Source organism: Panthera leo, chromosome E1 (assembly GCF_018350215.1).
Source record: "Panthera leo isolate Ple1 chromosome E1, P.leo_Ple1_pat1.1, whole genome shotgun sequence".
In the NCBI taxonomy this organism is placed as follows: Eukaryota; Metazoa; Chordata; class Mammalia; order Carnivora; family Felidae; genus Panthera; species Panthera leo.
The window spans coordinates 46,779,598-46,793,676 of record NC_056692.1 but is presented as its reverse complement, the minus strand read 5'-3'; the positions used below and the strand labels follow the sequence as shown (position 1 = coordinate 46,793,676).

Sequence of the window (14,079 nt, the reverse complement as noted above, 5' to 3'; positions counted from 1 at the left end):
GGTTTCATTTGGGGGAGAGTTGGTAATGTTGCTAATGACAGTGGAGCTTCACGCAGGGGCGGCTGCTTCCTTTACCTCCGAAGCTGCTGGCGGTGACTGAGGACGCACACGGCAAGACTGATGCATAATTCAGCAGTGTTGGCCTCAGTACACCTGTCAGAAGTCCATGGGGAAAGCGCGCTTGGAGTTGTGCTCACATTCCCCATTTGGAGAGCTCTCATTAGCCGACTACCCAGATGCGTAAAGTGAAGCCGTATTTCTGCATACCCGTTGATGGGGTGCCTTACGTTAACTGAGATTTATTCCATAGGCTGCTAATCTTTTGTTCTCGGCCAAGTTTGAGGCATGAAACCTGAATTTGTATTTAGGTTGTCATCTTTTTGAGTTTGTGTGTGTGTGTGTGTGTGTGTGTGTGTGTGTATTTGATCTTGGATTTGTCCATTTACTTTTCTTCTCACGCTTTTGGCACATTGATTTTTTTTAGAAGATAGAAGTTGGTGAAGGATTTCCATCCTGGACTGTTTGTCAAATGAAATGCTAGCATATTAAGGAATCCAGTGTTTGCCAAGGTCATTTCCAGCTTTCAGAACCCAGGTTCTTTGCCTGCTGCCCTTGGCAGCTTATGTGGAGTCACCAGTATCCCCATCCATAGGCCCTGTGGTTTAGGTACCAGTTTTCTTCCGAGATTTGGGAGACCAGTGCAGGCAGGTGTGGTGACGTGACCCACATTTACTTGTTTTGTAGGTGCTGCTGGCCCACGACTCTTCACCATACACCAGATCGATGCCTGCACCAACAACCTGCCAAAGGCCCACACGTGGTAAGCTATTTTTGAAGCTTTCCCATCCTTCCATGTATGTGCGTGTTAGTTTTAAACCGATGTTTCATTTTCTGTTCTTATTACTAAAAGGACCTCTAAAAGGAATGATAAGCAGTTTTTAAGTGATTTAAGATTATTCAGAAATTGGTAGGAAAACCCAAAAGTGGCAGTTTCTACTTTAGAGAAATACAGCCTTTTTTTGTAATTTTCTGCGTGTCACAAAAAGTGATATGACCGTATTAGTACACACTTAGGAGGCCAGTTTGCTGACTTTGAATAAACTGCGTTATATCTGATGTGCTTATTTCCAGCTTCAATCGAATAGACATTCCGCCCTATGAAAGCTATGAAAAGTTATACGAAAAGCTGCTAACGGCCATCGAAGAGACATGTGGGTTTGCTGTGGAATGATGAACTTCACGGATTTACCCCGGACTCTATTTATACCCTGACCGACAGCCTCCTTTCAGCAAAGTTGCCCGGAATGCTGAAATACAGGAAAATGCCCCACCCCCCCCCAAAAAAAAAAAAAAAAATGTTTAGGACACTGTGAGGGGAAAGGACAATTTTGAAATTCCTTTTCAAGGAAAAAAGAGGTCTTTATGCTTTGCCATGAGGCCACACTCAGCTGCTATTTAAAATTAATATCTTGAACCTAAAGAATGCTGACTTTTCCTACATTTCCAGAGTTAGGCAGTATTCTACACTTAAAGACTACTACTATTTTTATAAAAAGGTAATCTATTCAGATCGCTCCACAGATTTCAAGTCTCTCAAACATCAAGACAACTCCAGCAGTCGGTACACATCACATTTCATTTGGATCGAATACATGATTTCGAACAGTTCCTGTACTTGCTCTTTGTAAAAAGAAATAAAATTATTTTGAACGATTCTACCTTTGTAAACAATTGGCTAAAGGAATCATTATCTTAAAAAAAAAAAAAGCCATTTACACGTTTAATTACATTTTTCTATAGCAAAGCATTATATTTTAAAAGCATTATATGTTTCAACCTAGCCTAAGCGAGTCTTTTGTATTTTTTTCAAGCACGAATTTCCTGGAATACAGCTACATAATTTTGGTTGTCAGATTCCTAATGCAACCATTTAGTCTAAACTTACTAGCTTATTTGATACAGTAAGATGCATTCAGGGCTCCTTGTTTTTAAGAGACTTTAAAAAAACCCTAATTTTTTATCTTGAATCAATATGATCAGGTATTTTGGATTTACTTTTCATCTTAAATGGAAATACTGCATTTTTATTGCTCCTCAGATCATGTAGATGGGATGGGATTTTCATTCTTTTGCTGGGTCAGCTTATCTTTAATACAGATGCTGTTTCTGTAAACCAAAGTCTCCTATAACAAGTGCACCTAATTTATATTATATTTGAATTACGGTCTGAGTTTCTATCAAGTAAACCATCCAGAATCTTTGTTTAGCTGCTCACGATGTTTTAATCAGCTAAAATTACAAAAAAGGAAAAATTTTATTTAGCAAGCTTAGAAAATCCTGTTTTTACCTAATAAAGTGGGCATGGGATGGGGCCGGGGGTAGGATTACTGAAGCAATAGTGATTCTGGATCTCTGGTATAAATTACTTTAGAACCGGGGAGTTCACTTGGGAGGTGAGGGAATCCCAGTTCCCTGGGTGTTGATCAGCATCTGATTTTGAAATCTCCAGATTCGGCTTTCAAGGTGTGTGACCCAGAAGGCAGCCAAAGTTCTGGAGTGAGGGATTGAAAAAATCTGAAGTCATGGATGAATTTTTAAATTCAGCTATCAGAAATCTGCACTATATATATACATTTCTTACATCGATGTGAATCAAGGGCAAATTTTAACAAGAGAGCTCTGTTTAAATTTTGCAGCTTAATGATCAAGTGATAGGTCCTTTGCGTTCTTTCGTTTGATGGATTGGTTTTCAGTCTGTGTCCAGGAGCCAAGGGGTTCCCGCGAGATGCATCAGAAGTACTGGCTTAAGACAGGAGGGACAGAGAGGGCGAGGAGGGCCTCGTTGGTCCTTGGGCAGGAGCCGCCAGCTCCCCACCCCTACCCCCTTTCCCCAGAGCAGCTCCCACTTTGTCTCTTTTGTGTATTGGGATTCCAAGTAAGCTTTCATGGGGTGGGAGGCTGGGGAGGGGATAAAGGAAGCGGAGATTTTGCCGTTTAAAACAAACAAAGCTGAGAACTACCTGTGTGGTTTCTAAGTATTTGCATCCATTTCATTCAGCCAGATCGGACTGCTACGTGCAGGTTAGTCATAGTCATAACTGTGCGGGGGTAACGGGCTTACGCGGACCTTTTCCTTCCCAGGCACTTGGTGTTTCCCCGCTGCGTTGTTCGTAGTACCTGAGAACATCTTGAAATGTACAGAAAAGGTTTCTGAGCTATTGGATGGTCAGTGTTCAGCTCTCACAATAGTACCTTACTGGTTGCGGGTCTGTCTGTCTCATATTAAAGCACTAGTGCAGCATGATTGTGCCCACTCTTCTAACCTTCTAAAAAGTAAGTACGCGACGAACGCTTTAGAGAAATCTTGACTGACGGATGCAGCGATAAATGCTACTGTCATAATGGACAATAAAGCAGGCTCATACCATCGCTTCTGAGTGCCTTTTTAACTTTATAATAATGACTTAATAGAGCTTTAAAAGAAATCCACCCTAACGGTCTATGGTATCACCAACATAATTTATAAAGACGACTTAGATTTCATTTTCAAAATGAGATTACCTGATTTCTTCCAAATAGGTGCTAAGCAAACCAAACCCCCCAATGTGTCATTGAATCTTGGACTTGCACCTCATGTTTAATGTGAATATTTATTTCCACATATCCCTCTTAGCTGGGCTTTTTCCCAATCTCTTCCTCTGGCCGTGCTATTTCCGGTATGGGAGGTCACTTTTCCGTAACCCTGCCTTTCCATCATGAATGCTTAAGTATGAACTTTTGAGCGCTCATGTGCAGTACAGAGGTGAGTTTTGTTGCAAAGGGTCTCACTTCTTGATTTTTTTAAATAGTGCTGTGTATAGTGTACATTTTGTTTTGCACATAGTTTGTTGCCCTGATTGGGTTTTATTTTTATCGTCTTTTTTTTTTTTTTTTTTTTTTTTTTACCCCCCTACAGTTCAGAGCACAGATTTCCTTTCGTTTTAAATCCAAGGTAATTTGCTTTCTTTTACAACACTAAGTCTGCTTTGACCTTCCAGTGCATCGAACTGGTTGCACTGTTGGGAGTTAGAGATTGTTCCGGTCGTCGTTACGGTTTGATAGAGCAGCTCTTTTCTGCCTGTTTTGTTCAGCTGCAGCACACGGCCGACAGGTGCCATTTGTGGTATCGAACGTTCTTACGTGAGGGTGACGATTGTACCAAGCGCTGAGTTGTTTTGTTTCTAGATGTAATTAGTCCACTTAATGTAATATTCTTCCTTCTCTCAAACTGACTTTAAAAACAAAGTTTTATCGTTTCATTGTACTTGTATTTATTACAGAGTGTTTTAGCTTTGATATTCTTTGTATTTTCACTCCGTTGTTACATGAGCTTTATCAATAACATCTGTATAAATGGTTTTTAAAAATTAACTATGTATGTGCCCATGCCGAAGTCGAGCAATAAAATGAATGCTGTTTGCACTGTCACAGCATCGAAGTTTTTAAAGAATACGGAGTTTATAATGAATTGCTTTGGACAAAAAAGCTTCACGACTGGCTTTGCAAAGAGTGACAGCGTATGAGGCATCAAGTGAGGAGTTTAAGGGGATTCACGTGCCTGCCTTAGTTGTGGCCCATGTCGCGCTGCAGCGCTCCGGAGCGCCCGGGACCCCCCGTGTCTCCAGGTAGAGCGGGGAAGGGGCTGGTGTGCTCCTGCCGCGGCACGTCGGTGGGCTGGCAGGAGCCGTTGGGAGGCCGTGTGGAGCTGGGTGTCTGAGGCTGCCCTGGGCTCGCTGGGGAGCGAGCCATCCCGTGACCGTGCCTGTCCGGGCCCCTGGGGGGCCTCATTTGCTCCCGTGGCGTTGAGCGGTCAAATCCTCGAAATGAAAAGGAGAAACCAATTACATTTTTCCGAGAAACCAAGACCTTAAGGATCGTGATCCACAACTCTACAAATGATAGTGGATGAAAGTCCACTAAATATATGGGTGGAAAAAGGAACGGGTGCGATGTTTTCCATGCAGCGTGTAGCCTGTGTGAGTCTCTCCGTAGCACAGGCCAGAGAGGAAGGTCGGGAGATGCGGTGTGAGTGGTAGTGGTTTATGACAGGTCACAGGACGGCATAGTGTCCGTTTTTTACATCTTTTTGAAAAATTTTTTTTTGCTTTGTCTCACATTGCCACGTTTACTGGTTATTATCTACAATTTGTAGTGTTAGTATAGTAAGGATTTTAGTATTTTTTTTTTTTTAATATTTATTTTTGAGAGAGAGGAGGAGACACAGAATCAGAAGCAGGTTCCAGGCTCCGAGCTGTCAGCACAGAGCCCAACATGGGGCTCGAACTCATGAACCATGAGATCATGAGCTGAAGTCAGACGCTCAACTGAGCCACTCAGGTGCCCCAGCATTTTAGTATTTTTATAATCTGTAAATTACCCAGAAGTTTGATTTGGTATGTGTTCCGTTTTTCTGCTGTGGGGCGACCTAGAAGCTTCGTCTCTTCATTATAACGAAGCGTAACCTTGGTACCCACTGCATTTGTTTGTATTTTATATCCCAAACGCTTAGTTAGGATATATAAAACAGAACAAGAGCCTCCTAACGGGATCGAGGTAATTCTACAGAAAAAGGTTACATTCCTATGTTAACACTCCTAGCAAACTGGACAAGCCAGATTTTACGATTACATTTTATTAGGTATTTGCACAGACATTTCTGTTCATTCAGCAGATACCTACTGTGCTCCTACTACGTGTCAGGCTCTGTGCCAGCTGCGGGGGATATGGCTTCTTCCTTGTGTTTGTGTTCATTATACAGTTGGCTACGTTTCCAGGGTAATGTGCTCAATGGTTGCCGATCGCATACTTTTGCGGGTATTTGGGCTACGGTTTATCTAGATTCACATTAGTCTATAATATGAGCTGTAAACCCCACCGGGTGGGTGAGGGACCCTTCCAGGGTGTTTCTCCTGCCCGCACCCCCCCTCCCGCCCCCCGCCAGGTGTTCGCGAAGTGTTCTGACTTTCAACACAGGAACTGGGAGTGAAGACGCACATCAGACTCCACCTTTCAGACGCTCACTTCTCCCGGAGATGATGCCGGCGCGGCCAGGTGCAGGAGCGAGACCAGACGGGCAAAGTATTTTTTATCTTTAATTGAGGTATAACTGACCTGTAATGTTAGGTTCAGCTGTACAGCTTTCTGATTTGGTGTGTGTATAGATACGGAATGATCACCACGGTAACGTCTAGTATAACATCCGTCACCACATACAAATTTTTTTGTGGTGAGAACTTTTAAGACCCAGTAGCAACTTTCAAATATGCAATACAATATTAACTATAGTCGCCATGCTGTACATTAATCCCTGTGGCTTATTCATTTTTAAAAAATTTCTAGGGGTGCCTGGGTGGCTCAGTCGGTTAAGCGGCCGACTTCAGCTCAGGTCATGATCTCACGGTCCGTGAGTTTGAGCCCCGCGTCGGGCTCTGTGCTGACAGCGCAGAGCCTGGACCCTGTTTCAGATTCTGTGTCTCCCTCTCTCTGACCTTCCCCTGTTCATGCTGTGTCTCTCCCTGTCTCAAAAATAAAATGTTAAAAAAAAAAAAAATTTCTAAATGTTTATTTTTGAAAGCGAGGGACAGAGCACGAGCGGGGGAGGGGCAGAGAGAGAGGGAGACACAGAGAGAGAGGGAGACACAGAATTCGAAGCAGGCTCTGGGCTCCGAGCCGTCAGCAGAGCCCGACGCAGGGCTGGAACCTGTGAACCGCGAGATCATGACCTGAGCTGAAGTCGGACACTTAACCGACTGAGCCACTCAGGCGCCCCGGCTTAATTTATTTTATAACTGGAAGTTTGTACTTTTTGATTCCTTTCACCCATTTTGTCCCCCACCTCTGGCAACCACCAACCTTTTTTCTGGTTCTATGAGCTCCGTTTCGTTGGTTTTTAGGTATTTGTATTTCTGACCTATTTCACTTAGCAGAACACCCTTGAGGCCCATCATGTTGCAGATAGTAAGATTTCCTTTTTTTTTAATGGCTGAATAATACTGCATTATGTATACTGTTTTCTCTTATTGACACTTAAGTTTCCATATTTTGGCTATCGTTAAAGCTGCAAGGAACAAGGCGGTGCGTGTATCTTTTCCAGGTAGTGTTTTCATTTCTTCAGATAAATACCTAGAAGGGGAATTGCTGGGCCACGCAGTAATTCTATTTTTAATTTTGGGGGGAACTTCTGTATTTTCTGTAGTGACGGTGCCATTTTACGTTGCCAACAGTGCACAACGGTTTCCTCTCAATCCACATCCTCACCCACGCTTCTTTTTGGTAACAGTCATCCTAACAGGTGTGAGGTGGTTTTGATTTGCATTTCCCTGATTAGAGTCGAACACCTTTTCGTGTACCTGTTGGCCCTTTGTGTGTCGTCTTTGGCAAAATGTCTTTTCAGTCCCTCTGTCCATTTTTTATTCGGATAGTTTTTTTGCTACTGAGTTGTATGAATTTCTCTATTTTGGATATTAACCCCTTATCAGATTTATCTCATTTGCAAATACTTCCCCCCATTCAATAGGTTGCCCTTTTGTTGGTTTCCTTTGTTGTGCAGAAGAAGCTTTTTAGTTTGATGTAGTCCCCCTTATTGATTGCTGCTTTTCGTGTCAAATCCAAAAAAAAATCAAGACCAATGTCGAGGGGCTTACTACCCATGTTTCCTCTAGGAGCTTTATGGTTCCAGGTCTTACGTTCAGGTCTTTACTCCATTTGGAGTTAATTTTTGCGTATGTATTGTTTTGCATGGAGCTGTCCAGTTTTCCCAACACCATTTGTCGAAGAGACTGTCCTTTCCCCACTATATATTCTTGGCTCACTTGTAAATGAACTGACCACGTATGTGTGGGTTTATTTCTGGGCTCTTCATTCTGTTCCACTGATCTGTGTGTCTGTTTTTATGCCAATACCATACTGTTTTGATTATTAACAGCTTTGTAATATAGTTTGAAATCAGGGAGCATGATGCTTCCAGGTTTGTTCAGAGGACAAAGTTTTAAAGGCAGAGGAGTTTCATGTTTTTTTAAGACAAGAAGAAATCGGTCCTATCAATCCAATTAGCTGGGTAAGGTTTGAATGGCTGAGAATGCCAGATAAAACAGGTTTCAGCACGTCTAGATTTGTGATTTTAACAGATCTTTTGAGTTGCAGCTCTAGCCCCAATTTTGGATTCTTCGGGTAGTTTATGTCATTTCTTTTAATGACACTCTTCTGTCTGCTGTGCCCTTCTCATTCTCTCTTCATTTTTTTATTGTGGTGCTTCTTGCCGTTGCAAATAAGTTTTCCCTGTACCCTCAGCCCCCTCACTAACGCTCTGTTCTCTTGGCTGACCTCCACGCTGGTTCTTCCTTTTCCTTCCCATGTTTTTCAGAGGAGGCAGCTAATTCTCCAGCGCCCCACCATACGGTAATGCATATACACAGCTAAACATACAAAGTTTGTCATATACACTTAAGAACCTTAAAGAAAAAAGAAAAACAACCTTCATCGCCCCTCCCCCTGGCCCCACTCTTGCTTTCCAGATGGCATTAATCCCAAATATTCGGTCAGCTCTGATGTTTCTTCCATGTTTCTAAGTGACATGTTAATATTACTCATTAATTTTAAACCGTCTGGTTGGTTTCCTTTTATGGTAGTTAAGGATTTATAAACTTCCACCAATCCGCCTCTTTCCCTCCCCACTCATACGTCATATCGCAGTTCTAAGTACATTTTCAAATGCATGCATGATCAGGAGTGTTTCCTGCGTTCTTCCCTCTCCCCAGGCACTCGGATGGAACCATCTACTTGCTGAGTTAGCACTTCATTTGCTTTCTGTTTTTTGAAAAGAAGTTGGCATCTTTCAATGTGTCCTCCTCTCCTATTCTTTGACCTTTGCTTAGCAGGCCTATCCTTTTCCTGCTAAATTCCCTCACCCATTCTTTTTGGTTATTCCTAGTTATTTCTTAGCTTGGTAAAGAGCTGGCAGAACTAGCAACTTAAGAGTACTCCTAAAACATGTAATATTTAAAAATAAAAGTATCATTATACTTGTTTTAGCAAATTCAAATAGTATTAAAGTATATTAAGCACAGAATGAAAGTTTGTATAATCTATCACTCAGAGTGACACCTATTAATGTTTGGGGCCTATTCTTCCAGACGTCTCTACTGGTTATAGTTGTTGACCCTTGAACTACCTGGGTCCATTTATACATGAATTTTTTTGTACAGTACTAGAAAATACTATAGTATTTTAATGTTTTTTTCTCTAGGTTTATTATAAGAATACAGTATATAATACATATACACAATGTCTTAATTTTTGTCAGTAATGCTTCTGGTCAGCAGTAGGCTATTAGTAGTAAAGTTTTTGGGGAGTCAGAAGGTATACATGGATTTTTGACTGCACGGGGCCTTGGCACCTGTGGTCTCCACGGTGTCCAAAGGTCAACTACATACTCCATTATATGGGAGATCCACCCATACCACAGCTTTTAAAGTAAAATAGTATCACGGTGTATAGTTTCATTTGCTCATTTTACTCAAATATATCGTGGATAACAGATCTACTTTCATTTTTTCTCTTCATAACCATTTTTAGAATTCACGTTGTAGCCCTTACAGACCTAGCCTTGTCTTGTGCACGTCCCCGATCCTTTCCATTCACCTGCACTCACTCCCTTGTCCTGGTAGAGCACAGCTGTCTGGATGTCTGACTGCAAGACCAGCGGATCCCACGGATCACGCTCCCAGGGCCTCTGTTGTTGTTCATGGCCATTGCTACTCTCTACGTTCCCTAACCGGAGCCTCTCTTCTCCCCTTCAGTCCTTTCCTGGGGTCCCGTGCCATTCTCTGGCTCTGATCAGCAAAGTCCCCCTGTCTTCAACTGCTCTGGAGCCTTCCTCCCCACGGAAGGTGTGGTGCCTTCCTGCTGGGTGTGGGGTCTTCTCCTCCTCCACGCCAGAAATAGGCTTGGTGTGCACTTGCCTACTTCCAGTCCACTGCGCCTCCTCCCCACCTGCAGGCACGAGGGCTCCTTCGAGGCACACGCCTTCTGGCTTTCCACACTCCGCCTCTTCTCACGCCGTCCCCCGACAACGAACAGAAGCCACGGCCACAAATTCTCACCTTCCAGCCACCAGGTGAAAAACCTGCACACACGTGCTCTTTTAAAGGTTTGACCCCAGCTCCCACTGCTGATGACGAGCCCACACTTACAGCACTTTTCTGAATTAGAGATGTGTATTGTTTTTACCGAACTACAGCAATAGGTTTCAGGAGCTTGCTGCTCAATCAAGGCCTATTAACTAACTGCTTTGGTGCAAATATGACTAACGAAGAGTGTGTGCCTTTATTCCCTGCCCCCCCCCCCCTTAACTTATAAATTCACAGCAGTGTACTTCAAGAAAATTTTTATTTAAAAAAATCATGTCATAAAAAGTACTGGAATGAATATATAAGTAAAGCATTTGGAAAGGAGTCTCCTGGTTTAGAGTGTTTACTGGCTCAGTTCTAGCTCTGTCCTGGTAACGTCCTCCAGAAACTTCACTTACAAAATCTGGTCTCATGGGAAGGGATTTTTACTGTACTGAAAAGAAGCCAGATGAAGGCGCGATCTGAAGCGCTCAGCTTCCAGTTCCCGGAAGAAAGCATCGTCGTCATCCTGGGTGATCATGCACTGAAGTTGTTGAATCTCCTTCTCCATCTTCGACCTCAGCTCCCTCTTCACCTTATGCAGTGTCTGCAAGAGAACTCACGTCACCTGCTGTTCACGTGTGTCCGGGCCCAACCCTTGTTACACCCTCGCCACTTTCTAGCTGCTCCGGCCCCTGCAACTGCAGGAATTTAGCAGCAGCTCTTACAGAGACGTCACAGGTAAAATGAACACATGATAAATCCTATTTATCAGATTAACCATAGGATAAATGTTTTGGATCGTAGATGGATCTTCTCCATTTCCCGTAAAACGTGTACTATAGTTGTTTTCTAGTTCTGAAAACTATAAATCAATGATTTCTATTAATTATTACCTGTGCCTGGGATCTCTCTCTGGCTTTGAGTTCCTGGCGTTCTTGTGATATGGCTTCTGCCAGCAATGAAAACTGTTCACAGAGAGGACAAAAACCAAATGTTTTACCTACAGCCCAAATATAACAATTCTTATATTGAAAGTTCATAGACTTAACATCTTTTTTTTTTTTAAGTTTATTTCTGAAGAGACAGGGAGTGAGAGTGCAAGCTGGGGAGAGCAGAGAGGGAGACAGAGGATCCGAAGTGGGCTCTGAGCGGTCAGTACAGAGAGCCTAATGCAGGTTTGAACTCACGAACTGGGAGATCAAGACCCGAGCCAAAGTCAGATGCTTAACCGACTGAGCCACCCAGGTGCCCCTTAAAATCTTTAACAGGACCAGGGCGATGCAGATTCTGTACCGTGGTCAAGGACTAGCTTACTGTGAATCACCAGTGCAACCTGTATGGACAGGTTCTGAATGGATACATGGAGGCTTTTTATTAAACATACAAAGCTGATCTCTGACACAACGTGGTCAGGATTAAGCACATTAGGATGTGAACAAGCGACAGCGAGCCCACCTGGTCTTTATAGTAGTTCTCCATGGAGTCCAGTTCATTCTGGTGCTGTCTCTTTTGTTCAGCTCGCTTTTCTTTGGCATAGTTTCTTAGGTCTCGTAATCTTTGCTTTTGAATTTGTAAACCTTCTTCAAACAACTTCTTAAATATCTGTTGTTAGAAAAGTAAAGTTAATGCTGAACTTTTCATGGAGGAATAGAAACATTTTGTCCAACTGGTCCAGCTACACTGATCGTATTTCACAAAGGCTTTTTACGTAACAGCTTTGTTGCGATACAATCCACATACCATAAAATTCACCCTTTGAAGAGGTACAATTCAGAAAGTTTTTGTATATTCAGACTTGTGCGACCATCGTCACTAACTTCAGGACATTTGTATCATTCCAAGAAGAAACCGTACGCCCATTAGCAGCCACTCCTCCATCACCCCCCGACTCCCTGCAACCACTAATGTACTTGCCAGGTCTATATACCCTGGACATTTCATATAAGTGGAATCCTAAAGTATGTGGCCTTTTGTATGTGGCTTCTTTCGCTTATTAGCATGTTTTCGAGGTTCATCTATATTGTAGCAGGTATCGATACCTCATTCCTTTTTATTGCCACATAACATCCTATTCTATGGGTATATCACATTTTGTTTATCCATTCGTCAGCCGACGGGCCTCTGGAGTTTCTTTCTTCTTTTCAGGTATTATAAATAAGGTGCTATAGCTTATTTGCGTGAATATGTATCTAGGAGTGAAACTGCAGAGTCCTACAGTAGCTCTGTGTTCAACCTCCTGAGGAACTGCCAGACTGTTATCTAAGGTGGCCGCACCATTCTGCCAGCCCTGCGTGAGGGCTGTAACTTCTCCATAACCTTGCCAACACCTTTTTTATTTTAGCCATTTTAGTGAGAGGTTTCCCATGGTGGTTTTGATTTGTACTTCCTTAATGACCAGTGGTGTTCAGCATCCTTTCCTGTATCCCCAGAATTCTTTACTGCTCTCAGAAAACAATTCTCAAGGAGTCATGTATATAGGGGAAGAACCCCAGCCAGAGAAGGAACAAATGGCGCATTTACAGATGCGCACAACTGAGGGTGAGGTGGTTATCTGAGCCAGAGGAAAACAGATTATTCAAAGGATTTGGATACGCCCACTTTCGTTATGGCCACGCATTCATCAGTCAGCGGTGTCAGTCAAGTTACTTAACCTCTCAAAGCCTTAGCAGCATCATTTAGTAATGCTAATAGTAGCAGCCCAGTCAACTATAATTACCTCAATGTTTTACTCTAGAGATGAAATTTACTACCAGTTTGTACTCTCAAAATATTAAGCATTTCAGCTTAAGACAACAACCTACACTCCTTTTCTGATTTTATGTGGAATCCAGCTCATCTAGTCACACCTTTGATTCCTGTTCCTTCTAACACGTTCGCAACCCCCTTATAGCAATTGTCCCGGAGGATAAGTGCAGAACAGAGGGAATGAAGGGCTCACGTTCAGACGAGGGCAGTGGAGACTGACAACAGACTGGGAGGCACCACACAGGTAATAAGAAACTTTCGTAGCCAGCACCTGAGGATTTGCATTTGGGTTATGGATTCAAATTGGGACAGGAGTCACAAAGAAGGTCGTCCTGAAAGGTAACAGGTAAAATTCATCCTTTTGACAGGGGTTGGATAAAAAGCCACATTTACCATTTCTTCCCGGGTCCTCATTCTCATCATTTTGGCACGCAACTGAACTCTATACTCATCGTAGTATTTTCGGGCACGGACAATCTGCTGCCGGTTTTCCTTTATCTTTGACTGTGTCAACCTCTGCCTATGAATGCGGTCCTTGAAGTCTTGCTAGGAAAGGGAAAGGGAAAAAGAGGTTTAAGGACAAGAGGAAGACAGACTCTGGCATTCTTAACTGCCCTGTTCTGCACCAGGAGGTCCTTGTAAGCCAGGCCTGCGGAGCCAGGGGCCTATCACCTGGGCATAGGTTCTGAAAAACTATTGGCCCCCAGAAGACTTCCAGCCTTTGGTAGGTTCATCACCAGTCTGAAGGGCCACCCCAACGAGCCCCCACTGCCGCAGGTGATCCAGGTGGAACTGAGGATCGCATCGCCCCATGTCCACCAGGGGGTCACCTAAGCCCCACTCAGATGCCAGGTTAAAAACAGTAGAAAAAAGGCATTCTGACTTTCAAGCAAAACTTGTTACCAAGATTATTTACATCGAAACTAAGGAAATTAGACTATATCTTGCAAAGCAGAGAGGATGAAATAAGGTCATCTACATAAAGCCCTCAACTCAGTGTTCAGACTCATACTTGTTTTCAGATGGCTTCCCTTTCTTTCCCTGGAACTGTTTAGGATTACAGTTGTCATTGCTTATCTCAACCAAGAGTTTTAAAATCTCCTCCTCTGGCATACTGTCTTTGACCTCTGTCCACTCCATTATACTCAACAGAGGATGGTGCGCCGCGGACAGTTCTCAATCCACA

At 43.0% G+C, this 14,079-nt stretch overlaps 2 protein-coding genes across 6 annotated transcripts in view; one reads left to right on the top strand and one right to left on the bottom strand.

The window, feature by feature from the left end:
* The window catches only part of SMURF2 (SMAD specific E3 ubiquitin protein ligase 2), a 116,931-nt gene extending 115,213 nt beyond the window's left edge, over nt 1-1,718 (top strand). For both annotated transcript variants that reach the window (XM_042917257.1, XM_042917256.1), the window contains 2 exons: nt 745-820; nt 1,132-1,718. In XM_042917257.1, the coding sequence (XP_042773191.1) occupies nt 745-820; nt 1,132-1,231 (176 nt within the window). In that variant the 3' untranslated portion in view covers nt 1,232-1,718. The remainder of the gene's footprint in view (nt 1-744; nt 821-1,131) is intronic.
* Nucleotides 1,719-10,450: 8,732 nt separating this feature from the next.
* Nucleotides 10,451-14,079, bottom strand: part of CEP95 (centrosomal protein 95) — a 42,406-nt gene continuing 38,777 nt past the window's right edge. For all 4 annotated transcript variants that reach the window (XM_042916659.1, XM_042916660.1, XM_042916661.1 and 1 more), the window contains 4 exons: nt 13,287-13,439; nt 11,604-11,750; nt 11,042-11,113; nt 10,451-10,752 (listed from right to left, as the gene is read on the bottom strand). In XM_042916659.1, the coding sequence (XP_042772593.1) occupies nt 10,576-10,752; nt 11,042-11,113; nt 11,604-11,750; nt 13,287-13,439 (549 nt within the window). In that variant the 3' untranslated portion in view covers nt 10,451-10,575. The remainder of the gene's footprint in view (nt 10,753-11,041; nt 11,114-11,603; nt 11,751-13,286; nt 13,440-14,079) is intronic.